The sequence below is a fragment of the Phragmites australis genome, chromosome 1 (assembly GCF_958298935.1).
Source record: "Phragmites australis chromosome 1, lpPhrAust1.1, whole genome shotgun sequence".
Classification (NCBI taxonomy): Eukaryota; Viridiplantae; Streptophyta; class Magnoliopsida; order Poales; family Poaceae; genus Phragmites; species Phragmites australis.
In genome coordinates this window covers 731,185-753,454 of record NC_084921.1, presented here as the reverse complement: position 1 = coordinate 753,454, position 22,270 = coordinate 731,185, and the positions used below count along the sequence as shown (strand labels likewise).

At 44.5% G+C, this 22,270-nt stretch overlaps 2 protein-coding genes and 1 pseudogene across 2 annotated transcripts; 1 reads left to right on the top strand and 2 right to left on the bottom strand.

The window, feature by feature from the left end:
• Positions 1-302: 302 nt before the first annotated feature.
• On the top strand, positions 303-3,181 carry LOC133928017 (protein BZR1 homolog 4-like). Its single transcript, XM_062374315.1, has 2 exons — positions 303-647; positions 3,011-3,181. Exons 1-2 carry the CDS (start codon positions 303-305, stop codon positions 3,179-3,181), a joined length of 516 nt encoding a protein of 171 aa, XP_062230299.1.
• A 287-nt stretch (positions 3,182-3,468) lies between these two features.
• Positions 3,469-13,574, bottom strand: LOC133927437 (uncharacterized; annotated as a pseudogene).
• Positions 13,575-18,761: 5,187 nt separating this feature from the next.
• On the bottom strand, positions 18,762-21,422 carry LOC133883689 (transcription factor NIGTH1-like). The gene is made up of 4 exons (XM_062323386.1): positions 20,742-21,422; positions 20,015-20,638; positions 19,797-19,873; positions 18,762-19,660 (listed from the first exon to the last, which is right to left on the bottom strand). Exons 1-4 carry the CDS (start codon positions 20,983-20,985, stop codon positions 19,163-19,165), a joined length of 1,443 nt encoding a protein of 480 aa, XP_062179370.1. The 5' UTR covers positions 20,986-21,422; the 3' UTR covers positions 18,762-19,162.
• Between the last annotated feature and the right edge of the window lie 848 nt (positions 21,423-22,270).

The following is a 22,270-nucleotide window of genomic DNA, read 5'->3' as shown; positions in this document are numbered from 1 at the left end:
TACATGCTCCCAACTACACTATCGCTTTTCTCACTCACACACACACACTCTCTCTCTCTCTCTCTTTCAGAGTGAGAGATGCCAAGAAACTCACATGCAACAAGCCTTCATGAACTAGGAGCACTTGGCTTTTTACAATGTGAAAGAAGCTGCAGCCTTTTCACACAGTATATATCCATTCCCTATAAATACTCCTGTGTGTGACAAGGAGGTTGAGAGAGAAGGAGATTGATCAGTCACCAGTTAAGCGAGCGAGCGAGCTGTACGTGCTGCAAGTGAAGGTGTAGGTGTGATCAAAGACAATGGAGGTTGGATCCGGGAGAGAGGAGGGCGAGGCCGCGGCGATGGTGGCGGTGGCGGGGCGGAGGGGTTGCATCCGCTCGACTCAGGGGCCGTGGACGGTGCGCCGGCGGGGCCGGGGCGGCGGGGTGACGACGTCGCTGAGGCACCCGACGCCTCGGGAGCGGGAGAACAACCGGCAGCGCGAGCGGCGGCGGCGCCAGGTGGCAGCCAGGATCTACGCCGGCCTGCGCGCCCACGCCGGGTACACGCTGCCCAAGCACGCCGACCAGAACGATGTGCTCCGGGCGCTCTGCGCGGAGGCCGGCTACCACGTCAACGACGAGGGCACCGTCACGCGCCTCCAGGTCAGCACCGTTCCTCCCGTCCATGCATCGTTCTCGCTTTTTGTAGAGCGCGTTCGCTTCTTGCGCGCCATCCTCAATTCGTTTGTGCATGAAAACATTATTGGCTCGGCTCTCATCTTTGTCTTTGATTAAATATGTCAAGGTCAACTAGGCCCCTAATCAGGGTATTTTGACGATTTTGATCTCGCAACCAATTCACTGTGAATGCATCAATTAAGTCAGCAAGATAATAGTGCCAACAACAAGAGAATGTCCTGCTTGCATGCTTTCAGAGTTTCAGGCAATGTGCATGTGTACTGGTTCGTTAGCATGCCAACTTTTTCTTCTTCTTTTGAACTAACTGAAATCAATTCTGGTATTTGGCTGATTAAGAATTAGACATAACTAGTCGTCAACCCGTGCATAGACATATACTTTATTGATTTTATGGTCCTGATAATTGAATTATTCAAATATCCAGTTTTAACAGATACACTAAAGTATTCCTTCCATGTCTACGATTCATAGAATTACAAAAGTTTCGTGTACTTGACATGGAGGGTTCCTTTCCACCGAATAAATATCTTCAACCTATTTCATTTCTACAATTAATGAGTGATATTTAGATTTTTTATGTAATATTAATTGTTGGAGTGCATCCATATCTATTACCGTCCAGGAATTTTTATTCACAATATATATATATATATATATATATATATATATATATATATATATGAAATTAGGTTTCATATACAAATTAATTTTCTATAGTTTTTTTACACGAGGAGTATTAATATAGTTACATGGAAAGAAATAATTATATTTTTTTGGAACTTTAAAATTGAACATTTATTAACGGTAGTATTAGTCATGGAGTATTAGTAAGGAATCATTATATTTTCTATATTTTTAAGAGAAAAAGGAGCCACCATGTTCACTCTCAAAACCATAAAATTACCACATTAATATAAAAAAATAAAAGAATATAGAACACTCATTGTTATGAATATCTAACGGTCTAGATTAAACCAAAGAACCCATACCAAATATGATTAATAAATAGCTAAATTAGGAATTAAAAATTATGAAAAATCAGCAGTTCAATTTCTATACAGTCTGAGAAGCAAAATATCTAAATAAAGAGTCTGAATAAAATAAAATTACTAATAATTGAAATTGGGGTTGGAATAGAAAAAAGAAGGATCTATATCAAATATAGTCTTAGAAAAAAAATCAAATTATAATAAAAGTCAAATAACTAAATAAAGAGTGCATGATAAAAAATAATAATGTATTTTTAATTTTTTTTTACTAAGATAATAGGTTAAGAAGCAACGTGTAGCTTAAGATTGTCGTATCAAGCAGTCAGTAGACAAGGCACAATACGCAGGCAAGATAAATCTATTCTGATTTTGGTTGAGCTACTGACACATGATGTGCCATTTTAGTAGATGAACAAAACTTATATAAATTAAATCAATACATATATACGATTTGGGTAAAATTTTGAAGCATAAATAATTTTCTCTTCCACTAACATAATTTTTGTCAATTGTTATCGTGGAAATATATTACAGTGAGGCAAGCCATGCTATTAGCATGGGCTACCTTGCTAGTTAATAGGAATATATATCATTTACATTTGTGCTTAACATTGAGCCTTTTTCTCTAATTTTAATTAATTTTTCATAATTTAAATAGATATCAGGTATAAGTCAACTGTTAGAGCTGCACTTGATGTAGTGTATTTTTTTCCTGGATTTTTATAGAATTGCACATCTAATCTATTTTAAAAACTCTCTGGGAAGTTATTTCCAATACCGAGTTAAATTTTCTTTGAAGACTTTTTTCTTAAATTTCTTTGATCTCCCGTTCATATATAACTTCTAGTATCAATGGATTTGAATCAAGATTTTATGCTTATCTTTATAATTCCATACGTGGAGTCCTTTTATGCCTTTATGTTCCATATGTAGAGTCGTCTGATGCCTTGTGTACTCATGTAATGGATCGGGCCTGAATTAACATCTTCCTTCTTAAATCCAAACTGTGAGAATTTTCTTGGTAGATCTTTTAATCTTAACTGTTATAACTTGGACCTACTGTGGATAGATGGCTAGATGTTTTTTCTTTTTCTCTAATTAATATGGGGATTTTCTCAAAGTCTATGATTAGTATAGGTATAGACTCAGGTTTTTGTAAGTGGTAAAGGATTTTTTTTATTTATTAAAATCGCCAGACGAATTTCCCTGAAACTTGGTAAGTTGCTGCAACCGGCTAGTGACGTTGATTACAGAAAACCTTCTCACAAGTTTCGAGCTTGATCTGACGAGAGACGGAAGTATTTGCCAGCACCACTGATCTGTTATTGCCATTTGCAGGGTCTGGACGGCGCCGCTGGCCCCAGCTGCAGCTCCGATCATCGGAAGCCTTCCTCCCACACCGGAACAACGGATGCGGTGACTCTGCAGCAGCAGGAGCAGGAGCAGCAGCAGCGGGAGGAGGAAGCGAAGCTGTCACTGGAGCTCACCCTCTCGTTCGCCTACATGTAGGATGTAGCTAGAATGCCAGAAGTCTACTAGGAGCAAACTAGCTATAGTACTGTGAAAGGCAAATCACCTCAGCATCCTTTAAAATCTATAAGAGATGCCATGATAATTTGTAATTGAATTCCTACTGCATGACTCTGAGCCAAAGCTGTCAAGAAAAAGAAAGAAACTTTATTGAGCTAGTAGAACACCAACATTTGGCAGTGATGTGAAGACGAAGGATAAAAAAGCATCACACCCACACACATAAAAAAACCGTAAACGAACTAGCGAGCTGATCGAACTATGGCTCAGCTCAAGCTGGTGTCCCGGCGCTTGCCGACACCCTCGTTGACGCCGGAGACGAGCTCGGCCTCGAAGTTCCCCGACGACATGGACGGCAGCCGCTCGTACACCCTGGACCCGAGGTGCTGCAGCTTCTTCTGCTGCGTCTTGGCGGTCTTGCTGATGACCTTGTAGTTCCACCGCTGCTGCACGTACACGGCGGCAGCGAGCGCCACGGCGGCGAGCGGGATCGCGACGTCGCCGAACCGGGAGTAGAAGTCCAGGCTGGTGTTCACGAACTCGTACTCCTCCGCGAAGTAGGGGTTGATGGCCGGCGCCTTGACGTAGTCGTACAGGTGCGGCTCACGCCGGCGTAGTAGCTCATCTTCAGCGGCCTGCAGTTGATCCGCCACAACACGTTGCCGATCACCTGCGGGAGGAGGAACAGGTCCTGCGCCAGACCGATGTACTCCTCCAGCGTCACCGCCCACTCCCGCAGCGCGTTCGTCTTCCCGCGCGCGTCCATGTACGAGCCCTCGTCCCGCACCGGCCGGCTGTCGACGCTCACGTAGTGCGCCATGAGGATAACCGTGAAGCCTAGCAGGTGCACGCCGAAGCTGTAGAGCAGCACCTTCCGGTCGCTCGGGACGCGGCCAGGCTCGAGGGGCGACCGCGTCAGCAGCCGGATGCGAGACCGCCGCACCTTCTGAGCGAGCCGGAGCGTCAGGAGGAACGCGGAGAGGATTAGGATCTCGTAGAATTATCGGGACCGGTCTATGTAATAATTTTTATTAAATCTTAAAAACGTATATCGTGAAGAAGTGATCTATGTTGAGGTCTATCCTCTATTAATATCATATTATTAATGGAGTGGATGTGGGTTTTTTCCCTATATATGTAAGGACTCCTACCTTTTTAGTTACACAAAAAATATAGACTGTTAATTGATAGTAGCTCTAAAATTAGGAACACTCTTGTTATATGAGTCTATAAAAGAGTTAGTATTTTTGCTTCTTTCTCTTTCTATTATGCTGTCGCTGTAGTCTACCATATCCCGGCATCGGTGTGCACTGGCAACCGGGAAAGCAGGTCTCTGAAACTCTCGCTCTTGAGATCTTGCACTGAGAGAGAGCGAATAAGATTTTTAGGAAGCGCTCCGCGCGACTGCTCAAGTTCTTCACCACAGCTCGTCTTCCTGGTCGGTTGGACGCTACCCGCTGTCATCGTCAACAATTTCGGCGCATCGGCAACATGATCGATTGTGCCATCTACACGGTGCAACCAGCATCTTCAGCAACTTCCACAGTGCATGATCAGTACGTAAAAATCATATTACTCGTACTTTATTTCTTGTGATTTCTAATTTCGAGTATAGTAGATCTAGTCATATATTGTGCTTTCGTACACATGTCTAGATTATACTCTGGTGATATGATCATATCAATTTATTAGTTTATACTCATGAATTATTTATAGATTAAATTAAACATAAAAGTGCCTTATATTCCAACAATACAAAAACCTTATTTTAGGCACTTAGGTTTATCAATAGCTATTTTTTTCGATGCACTGAGGCCAGCTAAGTTTTCTGGTGTGTAATTTAAGAAATTGTAAGTCAATGTCACTCTGTGGCTGACAGCTATGAATGTCTACTGGGTGGCTAAGGGCAAGCCGGAAGGAACCCTTACTGCTGAGCAGGAGAAGACATTCATAGATGCCAATACACTCTTTGTAGGATGCATTCTTAGTGTTCTTGGTGACCATCTTTGTAATGTATATATGCACATACAAAGTGCGAAGGAGCTGTGGGATACACTGAATGCTAAATTCAGTGCATCAGATACAGGAAGTGAACTGTATATTATGGAGCAGTATCATGACTATAAGATGATTGAAAATCGCTCTGTAGTGGAGCAGGCTCATGAGGTTCAGTGCATCGTGAAGGAACTCGAACTCCTCAAGATCAATGTACCTGTTAAGTTTGTGACTGGAGGTATCGTTGCCAAGTTACCTCCTTCGTGGAGAAATTTTGCCACTGTTCTAAAGCACAAGAGATAAGATATTACTATTGAGAGTTTGATCGCGTCGCTTAATGTTGAGGAGAAAGCTCGAGTTAAGGATGTGAGTCTAAAAGGAAGCGAGGGACAGACTAGCGCCAATATGGTGCAAAAGCCCTTCCGCAACAAGAACAGAGGGAAAGATAATAAGCCAAACAAAACTACCACCTTCAATAAGAAGAAGATGAACACAACAAAACTATCTTGCTTTGTGTGCGGTGAGATTGGATATTTCGCCAAGGATTGTCCAGACCGCAAGGGAAGAAAGACTCCACAAAAGCAGAACTCAAAGACTGCTAATGCGGTGATCATTGGCGAAGTTGGAAACGGAACTGTAGGGTATGAAAATTTATCCTCAGTGTTTTCAGTATTTCAGTCTACTAATTAGTGGATTGATACATGGACCAATGTTCATGTGTGTGCTGATATCTCAATGTTCTCATCTTATCAAGTCGTCTATGATTCTTCCATCCTAATGGGAAATGGGTCACATGCTCCTGTTCATGGTATTGGCACGATAGATCTGAAGTTTACTTCGGAAAAGATCGTGCAGCTAAGGAATATGCAGCATGTCCATACAATGAACAAGAATCTAGTTAGCGGCTCCCTTCTTTGCAGAGACGGGTTTAAGGTGGTGTTAGAGTCCAATAAAGTAGTAGTGTCAAAGCATGGATAATTTATTAGTAAAGGCCATGAGTGCAGAGGCCTGTTCCATTTTTCCCTTTCTGATTTCAGCAATAAGTATGTGAACCATATTTGTGGCAATGCTAATGATGATGCTAGTGTTTGGCATTCGGGGTTATGTCATTTGAATTTTGGTTCTATGACTCGACTTTCCAGCATGAGTTTAATTCCAATTTTTTCTATGGTTAAAGGTTATAAGTGTCATAGTTGTGTGCAATCAAAACAACCTCGTAAGCCCCACAGGGCAGCCGAGAAGAGAAATTTGGCACCTCTAGAACTCATACATTCAGATCTGTGTGAAATGAATGGTGTATTGACGAAGGGTGGAAAAAAGATATTTTATGACTTTGATTGATGATGCGATTAGATATTGCTATGTTTATTTGTTGAAAACGAAAGATGAGGCTCTAGATCACTTTAAAATCTATAAGACAAAAGTTGAGAATGAACTAGAGAAAAAGATCAAAAGAATTAGGTCAGATAGTGGTGGAGAGTATTTCTCTAGTGATTTCGATTTATTCTATAAGAAATATGAGATTATTCATGAGAGGACACCTCCCTATTCACCCCAATCAAACGGAATTGCCAAAAGGAAGAACCGCATATTGACTAACTTGGTTAATGCCATGTTAGACACTGCGAGATTATCTAAAGCATGGTGGGGGAGGCCCTGTTGACTTCATGTCATGTTCTGAATAGAGTTTCTCTTAAGGATAAGGAGAAAACCCCATATAAAGAATGGGAAGGGAGAAAACCATTACTTTCTTATTTCCACACTTAGGGATGATTGGCGAAAGTTAATGTACCAATAACTAAAAAGCGCAAGATCAGACCTAAAATAGTGGATTGTGTTTTTCTGGGATATGCTCATCGGAGCATTGCTTATAGGTTTTTAGTAGTTAAATTTGAGGTACCTGATGTGCATGTCGATACAATGATGGAGTCTCGTGATGCAACTTTTTTTAAGCTCATATTTCCTATGAAAGATTTACATAGCATGTCTAGACTATCTTCTGAGATAATCTTTGAACCTCATCCACCTCTTGAGATTATTGAACAAATACATGAGCAAGATCCTGAGGAGGATGACAGTGAAGCTCCTAGGAGGAGTAAGAGATAAAGGGTTGCAAAGTCTTTTGGTGATGATTTTCACTGTGTACCTTGTGTATGACACTCTCAAGTCTATCTCAGAAACGTTTGCATCTTCAGATGCAGACTACTGGAAGGAGGCTATACGGAGCGAAATGGATTCCATCCTCGCAAACGGAACTTGGGAGGTCACAGAACGACCATACCGATGCAAACCTATGGGTTGCAAGTGGGTACTCAAGAAGAAGCTTAGGCCAGGCGGTACTATTGAAAAGTACAAGGCTCGGCTCGTGGCCAAGGGTTATACCCAAAAGGAAGGTGGAGACTTCTTTGACACTTATTCACATGTTGCGAGATTTGACTACTATTCGAGTGCTACTTTCCTTGCATGCCTCACATGGTCTCATCGTTCATCAGATAGATGTTAAGACAGCTTTCCTTAATGGAGAGTTGGACGAGAAAATTTATATGGAACAGTATAATGAGTTTGTAGTAAAAGGTCAAGAAAGTATGGTGTGTAAGTTGTTGAAGTTCTTATATGGCCTTAAACAAGCTCCTAAACAATGGCATGAGAAGTTCGATAGAACTTTAATATCTGTAAGTTTTTGGGTCAATGAGGCAGATAAATGTGTGTACTATCGCCATGGTGGGAATGAGGGAGTTATATTGTTCTTGTATGTTGATGACATACTGATATTTGGAACAAACCTTGACGTGGTTAATGAGGTCAAGTCTTTCTTATCTCATAGCTTTGATATGAAAGATCTGGGTAAGGCTGATGTAACCTTAAACATTAAGTTAATCAAAGGAGAGAATATGATTACTCTTACACAATCTCATTATGTTGAGAAGGTCTTGAGCCGCTTTGGTTACCAGTACAACAAGCCTTCTACAACACCGTACGATCCTAGTGTGACACTTCGAAAGAATAAGAAAAGTGGCAGGGACCAACTGAGATACTCTTAGATTATTGGATCACTCATGTACCTAGCTAATGCTACAAGGTCTGACATCTCATTTGCTGTGAGCAAATTGAGTCACTTTACTTCTAACCCGAGTGATGAACATTGGTGTACGCTTGAACGAGTCATGCACTATTTGCTTGGTACTACGAGTTATGATCTTTACTATTCTGGGTACCCATCGGTAGTAGAGGGTTATAGTGAGTTAAATTGGATATTTGATGCTGATGAGATTTACGCCACAAGTGGATATGTATTCACTCTAGGTGGTGCTGCTGTGTCATGTAGGTCTTGCAAACAGATCATTTTAACGAGATCAACTATGGAAGCATAACTCACTGCATTAGACACAGCCACTGTTGAGGCAAAATGGCTGCGTGAGTTGTTGATGGACTTACATGTGGTTGAGAAACCGGTACCGGCTATCCTTATGAACTGTGATAATCAGACGATTATTATCAAAATAAATAGTTCTAAAGATAATGACAAGTCCTCAAGGCACGTAAAGATACGATTGAAGTCTGTCAGGAAATTAAGAAACTCCAGAGTGATAACCTTGGATTGTGTCCAAACAACTAAGAACCTGGCAGATCCCTTTACAAAGGGATTATCACGGAGTGTGATAGATAATGCATCGAAGGAGATGGATATGAGACCCATGTGAGTTATACCATAGGGGTAACCCAACCTATATGATCGGAGATCTCGTGAATTAGGACCTGGGAAAAATAAGCTATTGGTCTAACTGGAGGAGAGTACCTTTGTTGTTTGACCCACTCGAGTGAAGATGCAATACTCTCAGAGATCTGTAAGGTAGGTTAGCTAATACCTTAATGTGTTCTGTTAGCTTTAAGTAGCAAAGATGCTGACCTATAGGGTATTCTTGAAAAAACAGACATATATGAGTCTGATTGTTGGTCGCAGTCTATAAGTTTTGGGTGATCTCTAGTAAACTCATGAAGAGACTATGGAGTATGACTTATATGCTCCACCTGTGGGGTAGTCTCTTGGCAGCCAAGTATCAGTTATGGCTTTAAGTAAAACTTGTTTGCACAAAACTTGCAATTTAAGGCATAGTTCATTGTTCAAGTTGTGAATAAGTGTAGCTTGATGTTCTAGGTGGATGTTCAACTTAACAGTCTCCATTGAAACACTGGTATATCAAATAACATTGGGAAACTGGTAATTATCTATGGGACTTTTGAGATCTGGTGGGGGATTGATAGAATTATTGGGGTCGGTCCATGTAATAATTCATAATAAATCTCAAAGACCCATATTGTGGAGAGGTGGCCTATGTTGAGCCCCACCCTCTATTAGTAGCATATTACTAATGGAGGTGGAAATGGGGTTTTCCCCTATATATATGCAAGAACTCCCACCTTTTTAGGTATATGAAAAATATAGACTGCTAATTCAGAGGAGTTCTAAAATTGAGAACGCTCTCATTATGTAAGTCTATATAAGAGTTAAGGTTTTTGTCTCTTTCTCTTTCTGTTGTGTTACCGCTGTAGTCTACTCCATCCCGGTGTCGGCGTGCACCGGCAACCGGAAGATTAGATCTTCGAAACCCTCGCTCTTGAGATCTTGCATTGGAAGAGAGCGAATAAGGTTTTTGAGAAGCGCTCTGTACGACAGCTTAAGTTCTTCACAACGGCTCGTCTTCCTAGTCGTTTGGGCGCTGCACGTTGTCATCGTCAACAATTTCAACGCATCGTCAGTAGGATTGATCATGTCATCTACACGGTGCAATCAGTATCTTCAGCAACTTTCACAGCGCAGTACCATATGTAAATCATGTTACTCGTACTTTATTTCCTGCGATTTCTAATTTCAAGTATAGTAGATCTAGTCATATGTATGCTTTCGTACACATGTCTAGATTATATTCTGGTGATATGATCATATCAATTTATCTGTTTCTGCTCATAAATTATTTATGAATTAAATTAAATTTAAAAGTATCTTATATTACAACAGGATCTTGACTATGCAGTCGATGGTCCAGTAGAGGCTTCTCTTGTCCACCTCGTACGACGGAGGCGGTCGTCGTAGTCCACAGAGATGCGGGCGAACAGGGCCTCCGCACCGGTGATCAGCGGCACACCGTACCCGATCGCCTGAACGCCCAGCATCACCAGCGACACGTACGGCATCATGTTGGTGGCCGCGGTCAGCGTCGCGATGCGGAGGATCCCTTCGAAGCTCCGCCAGGACAGGATGTCCTGCCGCTGCTCCCAGTACAGGATCGGCAGCGTCTGGAGTGCTATCGCGTTGAAGTATAGCGGGTCGCTGGGGTCGCGCGTGCTGGCGATGTGCACCTTCGTGGTGGGGTTGATCAGCCACCAAGCCGTCGTTGGCGGGTACTCCACCCTCATCTCGATCGAACAGTCCATGCCGTCCTCGACTTCTTTAATCGTCGAGAAGGCTCGCCGCGGCGCCTGAATGTTCCGGCAGCCGATCAGGTACATCCGACCATTCACCGGGTTGTACACGCCGTCCAAGAACAGGCTCGACAGGTTCACATAAGGCTTCCCGGAGAGCGTGAACTCCGCCGATACGTTGAGGAGAGACGACTCTGTGCGCTGCGACAACGTCGACGAGGACTCTGGCTGCGACAACGGCGAGGATTCTTCGCCGCCTCCTCGAACGATCTGGCTGGCGAGGTCCGGCCGACGAGCGATCCGAGCGATAGCACCTCCAGCTGAAGGAACGGCTGCTCGAACCGTTCGCGAGGGAACGGGTCGGGCACGGCGGCGACGTGCAGCGTGAGGTCCTCGGCGAGGTTGGACAGGCTCATCGCGTCGTCGTCGAGGTTAGCCGCTTTCCTCGGGTAGCTAAGGAGCGACTTGGCGATGACGGTGCCAAAATCGAACGGCTTGCTCCGCCTGGGGAACTCGCCGACCTGCCTGGCCTTGGTGTAGTTGTACTCATGCTCAGCGGCACGCCGCCCGAGACGCCGAACCAGTTCCAGAGCTCTGTCGGGTGCACCGTGCGTTTCATCGTCAGCGGGAAGTGGGCGACCCCGCCGCCGCCGTCGATGCGGGTGATCTGCCCCACCGCGATGCTGCGGCGGGTGGCGGTGAAGGTGGTCTGCACATGCAGGCACACGCGCGAGTGGCACGCCTTCCCGCCGACGCCGAGGCATCCCACCATGCAGAGTTGCCCTGAGGACGCGCGCCACACGCCCTCGGCCGAGATCGTCATGCCGCTGAGCCCGCTGCGCTTGCCCGTCGTGTACTTGTGCTCCCAGGGGGGCACGGCGTGGAACACGGCCGACACCCTCACCGTGCTCTCGCCGTTCAGGGCGCTCCCCGGATCGCACCGGGCATCCTGCATCACGATGCTGACGTCCGTGAACGCACCGTCCATCGTGTTGATCGCCTTGTCCGTTTCAAACGACCCGAGCCTTCGGCAGAGCACGTCTGTCGAGTTGCACCACCAGTTCGGCACTACGGCGAGCACGTCCTCCGATGTGAAGCGGTCGAGGATGCCGCAGAAGGATTTGCCCTTGTACAAGCCTCTGCTGCCGCCGAGGATGTCGTCGCAGTAAGGGTACGGGCTGCACGCTATGTCCCGAAATTGTAATTGGAGTAGGCGCCCAGCTGCGACAGCAGCTGCACGGCGTCGAAGTACGCGGCGTCCGACTTGCCGTTCGTGCTCGTCGGCTCGCCTCGCACGGCGCGCTTCGTCAGCGTCAGCGTCCTGGGGTACCGGAGCACGAGAAGGATGTTTTTGTCCTTGGTGTTCGGTGGCTGGAAGTTGCCGTGGTTGGAGTTCTTGGCCCAGTCCCACGGATTGGCGGCGTCGCTGCCGCGCCTCGGGACCAGGGCGCTGCCGACCATGCACAGAACGCTCTTGCCGTCACCGTCTCGGTGTACACGCCCTCGAAGAGGATCTTGAGCTCGGTGCTCCCAGGCCACAACTTCAACTCCGGCGACATGTACGGCCCCATCTCCGGGCCTGTGCCATTGTAGGAGACGGCGATGCTGAGGACGCCGCTGACATTGAGGGCTGTCTTCCCGCGGCGCTCCACGTCGATGTACGTCAGTGAGAGCGGAGATGTGATACCATGAGAGCGGAGAGAAATCATGCAATACTCAATTGATAATCACGGAATTACATAAATAGCCAAAGGCCAGCACAGGTCTTCCATATCTCTAATACCGGCTTATGGAAACAAGCATTCGGAGAGAAAGGAAGGGAGGCCCGGGATTAGCAATAGCCAAATATAGAGCTATAGTCCAAATATTGGCGAGCGGCAGCGGGTCTGGAGCTCCGTCGCCCGGCACGTCGGTGCCGTCGAACGGCATCATCGGCGCGCCGTCGGCGTCCTGCTTCCAGCATATTGCTTAATCATTCTTGAATTTAGATCTCCATTCTTTTGCCCAAGCTGATCCATGGTAGGCTTCATTTGTCAGCTAATATATTTTGATTTATTTTTTATTCTGTTTATTGGCCTTTAACCCAAATAGTTCACATTGTTTGGGTTTCATTTGTTGGCTAGGCACCATTTCTTTTTTATATGTTTCTATTCCATCCGGGTTGCAGTGATTGGGCCTTTTTGTATTATAGGTTTGGATCTTTTTTTAATGGACCTGATTTGTGAAAATCTGTCAACAGATCTGTTTTGTATTGCCTTTTTGTTAAATATCAGTCAAAGTAACGTGACAGGTTTTGATTGGCTAAAAATCTGACAGATTTTGATATCAAAAATCTGTGGACAGACAGATAGACAGACCAAAAAATAATACAACATAAGGTTCCATGGGCAGATTATTATTAGATTAGATTCCAAGTGATCCAATCTGGTCCATAGTAGAAGATCTGACACATTCTGGTCAGAAATCCATGCAGTGTACTAGAGCAGGGGAGCCAGTGCCATCTTGGGCTCTTCAGCGCCAGTTCTTGGACGCAGAAGGGGACAGAAGAAATCTCTATGTTGAGCCTGAGGTCAGCAACCAGATCACTCTGTCATCTTGTCTGTAGCGTAGTAGTATCAGATCGCCGTCGGTGAAATTTTGCTGCGTGTTTACAATTTTTTGAAGCTTTGTTACACATTTCCTCTCATCTGAGTAGCCTGGAAACATGCATTCGGGTCAAAGTTTGGAGATAGGTACGATCCGTTCGCAATCTGTAGAGTGACACAATCACACAATAGCTCTGGTTCTTCATTTTGCAATGTCAATCTGCATAAGAACCAGTATTGTTGTTCTTGGTTTTCAAATGCAGGCACACCAGATCTCTTAAGTAGATAGTTTAAGGAGTTTTTTTATAAGAAGTTTAAGGAGTTATATCTCCGTCAGAAGTAACACTGCGCTGTACTGAGCAATTCGCCATTGTGACAACAGTTTGCTCTCTTGCAGTAATGGCGTCAAAAAAATTCCAGTTTATCGGTGCGTTCTTGCTGCCATTCTTTACAGTCGCTTCCTCGTTTGATCCCTTTCAAACAAACGATTTGTTCAATTTTTAATGTGCAAACAAAGTTTGGAGCACAAACCGCATAACCCTCCATCATAAAACTGGATCATACAACACATAACAACATTGGCATGCAGGAATATGCAGGGAGCAGATAAAAAAGTAATGTGTAGTATGATCCATATTATGTGCAGATTAAAATAATGAGTAAATTTCAAAAATCTACAATTATTTTGACATATGTTGTAGAAAACTATAATTTTTTGTGCCCATTTCAAAAAACTAAAACTATTTTGACACATATTATAAAAAAACTACAACTGTATGCTCACCTGCCATCCTCTATGACATGTAATAGGATGATTGATCGTGAGTCCATCTGTTGCCATAGGATGATAGGTGGACCTATAGTGAGAAAGTGTTTTTTTAACGTATGTCAAAATAGTTGTAGTTGTTTTTAAATGAACATTGGAAGTTGTAGTTTTTTGCAATAGTGTTTAAATAGTTATAGGTTTTTGAAATTTACTCTAAAATAAATTGCAACTTAATGAAAATGATACATGTTTGTACAAGTTAGGTTATCCAATTATGAAAGTCTTCCCTGCAAAGTACTTAGATGGTAGGCTACCATAATGGAACATGTGTAAGCCTGGAGGGAAAGTTAGATAAATAGAAAGAGAAAGACACACATGCATAGAAAGCCTATAGAGAAAGTTAGATATACAGAGAGAGATACAGGTCAAGCCTCTCACGGTGCTAACAGTCAGTTGAGCATGGTTTCACCAAGCGAGCCTGGGTTTGAGACGCGGCATTCTCTTAATAAAATCCTAGGGAGACGTACTCCCCCTCAATACTCATTTTCTTTTTAAAGAAAGAGACACGGGTGCAGATAGACAGAGAGACAAAGAGAGAGTGAGATAGATACAAAGAGAGGAGACACAAAAAGATATACACATCTATATGGAGGGAAAAAATTAGATAAACTGAGAGATAGAGAGGTAAATAAATAAAGAGACAGAGAAAGAAAGATGTAGAGAATGAGACATAGAGAGATAAAGATATAAATTGAGAGAGAGAGAGAGAGAAATTGAGAAATAGATAAAGAGAGAAATATAAATTAACAGAGAGAGAGATACAAACAGAGAGAGACAAAGATAGATAAATTGGCGTGCAGAGAGAGTGAACACATATAGAGAGAGAGAGAGACAAATACAGAGAGAAGTAGAAACATATGCTGAGATTTATGAGAGAAAAAAAGAGATATGCATAAGGATAAAATGAGATACTTAAGTAGAATAGAAAGACAGAAAGAGATAAGAAAATCAAAGAGAGAGGGGTATAACAGAGAAAGACAAACACATATTCAAAAAATAAATAAAGATATATAATAATCAAAAGATATACAAGCATAGAACAATAGAATTGAAATAATAAGAACACAAATAGAGAGAGAGAGAGAGAGAGAGAGAGAGAGAGAGAGAGAGAGAGAGAGATGGAGAGAAACTGAAAGAGAGAAAAATAGAGAGATAAGAGACATAAACACGGAGAGAGAGAAATAAAGAGATACTTAGAAAAAGAAAGAGAAAGAGATAGATAAATAGAGAGATAAGCAAAGATAGAGATAGATATACTTAGAGAGAGAGAGAGAGAGACAGGACAGACAGAGATAGAAAGTTGAAGAGAGGTATACGTGTAGGTATAAGATAATTATCACCTAGTAGAGCTAATTTCACCAAAATGCTGTGGCCTGTGTGGAGCTCATTGGTCTCATATGGTTTTTGTAATTTAGCTATAATCAATTTCATCCAAGAGGCTAAACATTCATGCTAGCATAACCATTTTCAGCCGTATGGCTGGATTTAGGCAATTTCGGTTCGGAATAATTAAAGTTCAGTTTGGTGAGCACATACATGTTCATATAGGAATTCAAAAAAATCATCGAGATATTGACAAAAGTACATAATTCATAAATTTAAACATAAAAAATAGTGTATCAAGAATTTCAGAGCATTAAAAAAAAGTCCATACGTAGAATTAACAAATCAAATAACAGAAAGATTCATAAGAGGATTCGTTGGTGCTAGTGCTCTTGGCTTGGCATGTGGTCCTGTGCTTTCTGGTTTTATTTAGACAAAATCCAAGATATAGTTGCTCACTTTTTATCAGAGCATATTGAGTGGATGGGTCATATCCATTGCTTAGCTTGTTTACATGTTGAGGCTACATGCAATAAAAAACATACATATGGCATGAGAATCCTAACGAACATGCAAAGAACAGATCATCACTCACTGATTAATGCTCAATCAAAAGCAGTCAAACTGTAGTAATAGCTCATGAAACCACCAAAATCCTCCATGAAAAACAAGAGCAACATCAAAATGAGATAAAAAGGAATTCAACACAAATATTCATGAAACTGGGAAGCGCTACTCACTTGAACCGGATCCAAACTAGTCGATTCCTCCACCAAGCTCCCCTGTCTCCAACACGGCCCAACACTAAAACAACAAAATGATCCGCTTGTTGAACAATAAATTCAACAAATAATCAATGGACCTAATAATTAGAATTGAACATGCACGTGAATCATATGAACTCAACAAACTACAGAAACATAGCCTAGATTCTTCTTCTCCTCGATTTCTTGCTCGCAATCCAACTCTAACCAATAAGAACACCAAAAATATACTGAAGAATGAATAAATTATCCATCAAACCGACCAGATCATGAAACAAAAAGGCTCAAATCGACCAAATCGAACCTTCAACCGCAGGGATGCTAAAGGCTCAACAAAAAAGGGCAGATCACGATGAGGGGGAAGTGGAGAGAAAAAGAGAGCAGTTGCTGCTCCAATTAAAAGACATGGAAATGAGAAGGCACACAAATCGAGGAATCAAAACAAATACCAGTTTCTAGACTTCTCCACAAGGTTGCAGGTACAGAACTAAATACGATAAGCTAAAAATCCATTATGTTTCAATCAGGCTTAGCACAATTTTCAAAGCAAATTAAAGAGTAAAAAATTAGATAGATTTTGGAGCAGAAAATCTGTCGACAGATAAATAGCAAATCTCCTCTTTTTTTTCATCTACTACTGCCTTCGACTTCAGAAGTGATTCCTCTAACGTAATTGCACGTGTGATTTCATTATTGACACATGAGACCCATTAAAACTTAGCTCACATATCAGAAGCCACATTACAGTACCGTTACTCAAGGATCTCCTTTCGGCGACTTACGGACGAAGTGACCCAGAAACAGAGGATGGCCTGTAGGCAACAAAGAATACCCCTATTGTGTTGGAAAAATTACACGACGGCCATTAGATGTGCCATGTGCAGCTAAGGCCAGAGCGAAGGGGCATTTTGGGAATTAGTGTGCAACAATAGTCCGGGGCATGTCAGAGATGGAGGGAGTTGACGATGCGACGCAGGTGGTGCACACAACCGCTGTAGCGGGCATCGCGACCATTGCGCAGCAGTCCATGGCACGTGACCGCCCGTGACGGAAGAGGAGATATTTACCCTATCTCTTATCGCTGGCCAGCCGCCGTTCGTTCTATTTTCATCTCTTGCTCAAGAATCGCGGCGTTTGGGCTGCAAGGAGGCAATGGATATGAAACATTGCCACTGGTTTGGGTGGTTGTGATAAACTTTGTGTAATATCCATCTTATTAGTATTTCTGCTTTCGGTCCGTGTGACTTAACTATTATGATATGGTAGGTTTAGTAGCAGATTAATAGTTTAAGTAGATTAAAATCACCTTATAAGCATTCACACTTCAAATATAGCATATCTAGGTTCACACTTTTATACAAAATAAGAATAAAAATATAAGAGATATGATATACGTATGCGGATCTATATCACAGATAATAATGCTATAAGTGTATTGTAAAAATAAGGTGTCACCCTTTGCATCCATTCGCGCCTTGCATATATCTTTAGAGGACCTTGCACACTTTATTGATTTAGCAGAAGGAATGGACTTTTATTTCATATTTATTTATTTCAACAAAGCAAATGTCAGGTGCTGATACACACACACGGCGGCCATTTTAAAGCTCCGCTTCCTCTAAAAATCGGAGGGCGCACCTGTTCCTTTTCGGCCCAAACTTTTTTTAGTTGAAAGAGGCCCATATTTTCCCAGCCTATGAGGATTTGACGGCTCTATAAGATAAAGACTGAATTGCATCTTGTATGGGCCTAATTTACTGACGAACTAAAGAGGCCTCTCTAGCTCTAAGGGCCCCATAGCCCGGGCTTAAGCATCAAATGCGATTTGGGGGTTGGGAGGCTCAAGCCCCATACGGCTTAAAAAAAAATTGGGAGAGACTCAGCTTTCTTTGGATGTTAAATTGTGGCCGCCACGAATTGAATCTTGGCTGGCTTGCAATCATTCATGCCACTACATACTCATGTGTAAAAAATTTGAGAGAGATCTCGGTGTTCTTTGCACTTTAAATTATGGCTGCCAGGAATTGAACCCTGGCTAGTTTGTAACCACCCATGTTGTCTTACCACCATACTACGCACTTATGTGAAAAAAATTAGGAGAGACCCGGTGTTCTTTGGATGCCAAATTGTGGCTACCAGGAATTGAACCCTAGCTGGCTTGCAACCACCCATGGTACCTTGCTACCACACTACGCACTCATGTGCAAACAATTTAGGGGAGACCACGGTGTTCTTTGGACGCTAAATTGTGGCTGCCAGGAATTGAACCTTGACTGGCTTGCAATCACCAATGGTGCCTTGCCACCACACTACACACTCATGTGCAAAAATTTGGGGGAGACCCTGACGTTCTTTGGACGTCAAATTATGGCTGCCAGGAATTGAATCTTGATTGACTTGCAACCACTTATGATGTTTTGCCACCACACTTTTAAGCCCCATACGACTGGAACGTCATTGAAAGAAAGAGATGGAGAAGAAGAAAGAAGGAAGACGAGGGAGAGAAGGTGGCGCAGAGCAGGAAAAGGAGAGTCCCAGAAGCCTAAGCAAATCGAGCGAAATAGTATGGCTAATAAGCACATTACTACTATTTGCAATCTTAGCTGGCCTGAATTATTCATGCAGTCAAAATGCCGATCTTAAGATGATACAATCATAACCAAGACATAAACACACACTAAAGTTCAGCCAACATTTCCGAATTATCTCTAGCTCCAACCAAGTTTACATAACTGATCATATTTCTACCACATATTTACTAGACCAATACGCCAAGCCCAGAAGAAAGTAAAAGAAAAGAAAAGAAAAGAAAAGCCCCTCGCAAATGCATGTATCACATCACGAATGAGACAATCTCGGACACTCGCTCCGCTCCACTCCACTTGTTGAGTGGAGCAATCTCAGATTCTCAGATCGATCGGCTTCCGTTCTCCGCGCGGGCGCGAACAAAAAATCACTTTCCCGATCGATGATGCAACAGCACAAGCTTAATTAATCGTGATTAAGCTAGCTAGCTAATAGTTGTACGCGCTACTTAATTTGTTGATTAGTATTTGATGACTCCTGCACTGGCGGCCTCCTCGCCGTTGGCCTTGGCGGCCGCCATCTCGTCGTCGTCGTCGTCCTCCTCCTCCTCATCCCGCTCCTCACCCTCGCCCTCCTCCTCGATGCTCTCCGACCTCTCCCTGCCTCCGCCGCCGCCACCGCCGCCAACGCTGCCACCTCCCGCGCTGCCCCGCCCTTCTGACCCCGGCGGCGAGACCGCCATCGCCGCCTTGTACCCAGGCGGCAGCGGTGCTGGAGCCGCGCGGTGCATCATGGCGGCGGCCGGATGGTGCTGCAGGTGGTGCACCGCAGCGGGGGACGGGTAGTACTCCTGCGCCGCCACCGCGGCTGTGTAGTGTGGCTGCGTCGCCGGGTGCGCGCCGTACTGCGTCGTGTACTCCGGAGGGACCCAGATGCCCCCTAGGACAACAAGCTGAGGAGCCGCGGTCACCGGAGTCGGCGGCGCCTGCATCGGCCGCCGCGTGTGCAACCTGTACTTCTGCACGACACATAGCAGAGAAACCAGGTTAGATACACTCGTGCCTGTACTCTGTATCATGCTAAACCCATGATTAAGTGCTCGATGTACTATTACAGCATCATGCATGGATGATGAGATCGATTATACTAATTACCTGGAGATGGCTTTTCACCTCATCATTGGTCAATCCATCGACCTTCATCAGCTCGCGGATTTGCTTCGGGGTCGCCACTTTTTCAAAGAACAAACAAGTTTTTATTTGTCTTTAGCTCACACATGCATGCATCTGGTATTTTTCTAGGTAATTAAGGCTTGATTTCATCGATCAAATATTAGTACATACATGTGTGTGAGTAGTAGATGCATGCGTACCTTGGGCGCCGCCGAGGATTTGGAGGGCATTGACGAAGCGGCGGTGCAGCTCCGGCGACCAGCACCGCCGCGCCTTCCGGTGGGTCTGCGGCGGGGCCGTCGCAACATGCCCTTCCGGCGCGGTCGAGGCCGGCTTCACCCCGTTCTGGATGTCTCTCCGCGAGCCTAGCACATCGTTGTTGCTTCCGGCGTCAAGGTACGGCTTCCTGCCAACCTCGGCGGCGGAGGCGACCGCGTCTTTCTCCGCGGGCGCGAGGGCGAGCTCCGGCAAAGCCTTGGCGACGGCGCCCTCCGCCACGGCCTTGTCCTTGGCGAACGGGAGGAAGGCACTGCCGTTGTGCTGGCCCGCGGCGCCGAGCGAGTCAATCGGCAGCGGGTGCTCCGAGCACTCCTTGGCTGTCTGCGGTCCCTTCGCTGCCGTGTCCGCCGCCGACGCCTGGCCGTTCCACAGCTGCGCCGACTCCATCCAGCTCGCCTTCTCCGACGGCGGGTTCCCCGGCTTGTCGGCAGTGTCAATCCCGATGTTCTTGAGAGGCATGAACTCCTCCAGCACCAGCGCCCTCGCCGCGCCCTGCTGGCTTCCCATCTGGTACGCCTCCAGCTGCTGCCTGTACGCCTCCATGGCTTCATGCACCATGCACGCATCAACACATTGTCACGGCCGCCATGCATGCATGCGCACTACAGAGAATGCATGCATCGACGCATACAGCGTTACGTTACGCACCTTGGTTGAGGAGCTGCATGCACAGGGGGAGCTCGCGCTTGAAGGCGTCGATCTTGAGCCGCTCCTCCTCCAGGCGTGAAAGGAACTCCCGGAACCTGTGCGTCGCCTGCTCCGTCGTCAGACGGTGGTGGCCGTCGACGAGCGGCTCCTGAGGCTTCCCGATCACCGCGTACATGCCGCCGGCCGTGCCACTACCACCGTTGGGCTGGTAGTCTAGGGTTAGGTCGGGCGGCGAAGAAGCCATATTGCCAAGCTCAGCCGTACGTTGCACTAGAATCACTAGTGCAAGTATATGTGTTTGTGTTGTAGCTTGCGCTATTGGCTGTAGCTACAAGCTTCTTAGATATGACCAAGTGTTTGCACTATTAGTTTTGATGGGGGATCGGAGGAGGAATCGGCTTCTTTTTAAGGGTGAGTTTTGGGAGGGAAGAGAGAATAAAGTTGGGTTTAGAGGGGGAGAAAAGGAAAAGCTATGGATGATCTTGCAAGGTACCACCTAGCTAGGTAGCAGCAGGGGAGTAGGAGGGATAAAGCAAAGGCATGGTAACTTCTTGCAAAGATCAAAGGCATCTGCATGCAAAAGCTTCTGCATATGCTGGAGGTTTCATCCATGTACATACCAGCCAGGGAATCGAAAAACTTATCTCCCAACACAACGACCACGCAGCTGATGGGGTCATGTGGTTTACATGGCACGGAGATCTCTGTCTCTGTCTCTGTCTCTCTCTCTCTCGAATCACTAGTCTAGTCTTGTTAGTATCTCCCCTGATCAACTGTGTACCTGTGGCAACTCCATTCAAATCAAATCGACCTCTGCCATTCAAAGCTCCCTTATGCATTCTCTGAATCTCTGCTCAGCATGCATGCATGAAAAATTGGAACTTTTACATTCCCAAGTCTTCTTGTCCAATCGAGTGTTTGGTCACACACACCGGCATCACATATTCACAGGCATGGATGTGTATGTTTTGCTTGTCAATCTGCCAAGGATATGCTCATTTTGTAGTAAGAAAACTTTACAATGGTTTTTACAATGAAGAATCTACCCATGCATGCATTGTCCACCCATGGGAAATCTTATCTGGGTGCGTTTGATTCAAAGGAATTAAAGATGAGCTCAAAGTAGTCCAAAGAGAACCTTGCAAGTGTCTAAGCGAGAACCAACTAGGTGCGGAGGTGCCTTGAAGAATATTTACCTTTTGCTTAAGTTTGGTTTCAGAACACAGGGATAATCACCAGATATACCTACCTAAGAATCACACTCCAACTCCCTACTTTGCATTACAAAAATCAAAAGAAATGTAAAAAAAAAATGAATACTATATAACTTGCAATAGTTAAATAACTAATATGCATGATTCCTGCACGATTAATCAAAGGAGGAAATGGCAAAGCAGTAAAGCAGCATATACCACACATAATTCAAGCCTCCAAAGATACGAAAAGATTCCTCTCTCTTTGCTTTGAAAAGGAGCACAAGCTCTTCGACAGGAGTACACACGTATCCCTGTGTCTCCCCTGTGGCCCTG

What these genes read in the sequence shown, in the direction of transcription:
- LOC133928017 (XM_062374315.1), top strand. Translation starts at nt 303, where the DNA reads ATGGAGGTTGGATCCGGGAGAGAGGAGGGCGAGGCCGCGGCGATGGTG. An exon ending in GCACCGTCACGCGCCTCCAG is followed by an intron (nt 648 to 3,010) that starts GTCAGCACCGTT and finishes TGCCATTTGCAG; the next exon opens with GGTCTGGACGGCGCCGCTGG.
- LOC133883689 (XM_062323386.1), bottom strand. Translation starts at nt 20,985, where the DNA reads ATGGCTTCTTCGCCGCCCGACCTAACCCTAGACTACCAGCCCAACGGT. An exon ending in AATCCTCGGCGGCGCCCAAG is followed by an intron (nt 19,874 to 20,014) that starts GTACGCATGCAT and finishes TCTTTGAAAAAG; the next exon opens with TGGCGACCCCGAAGCAAATC. An exon ending in AGGTGAAAAGCCATCTCCAG is followed by an intron (nt 19,661 to 19,796) that starts GTAATTAGTATA and finishes TGTGTCGTGCAG; the next exon opens with AAGTACAGGTTGCACACGCG.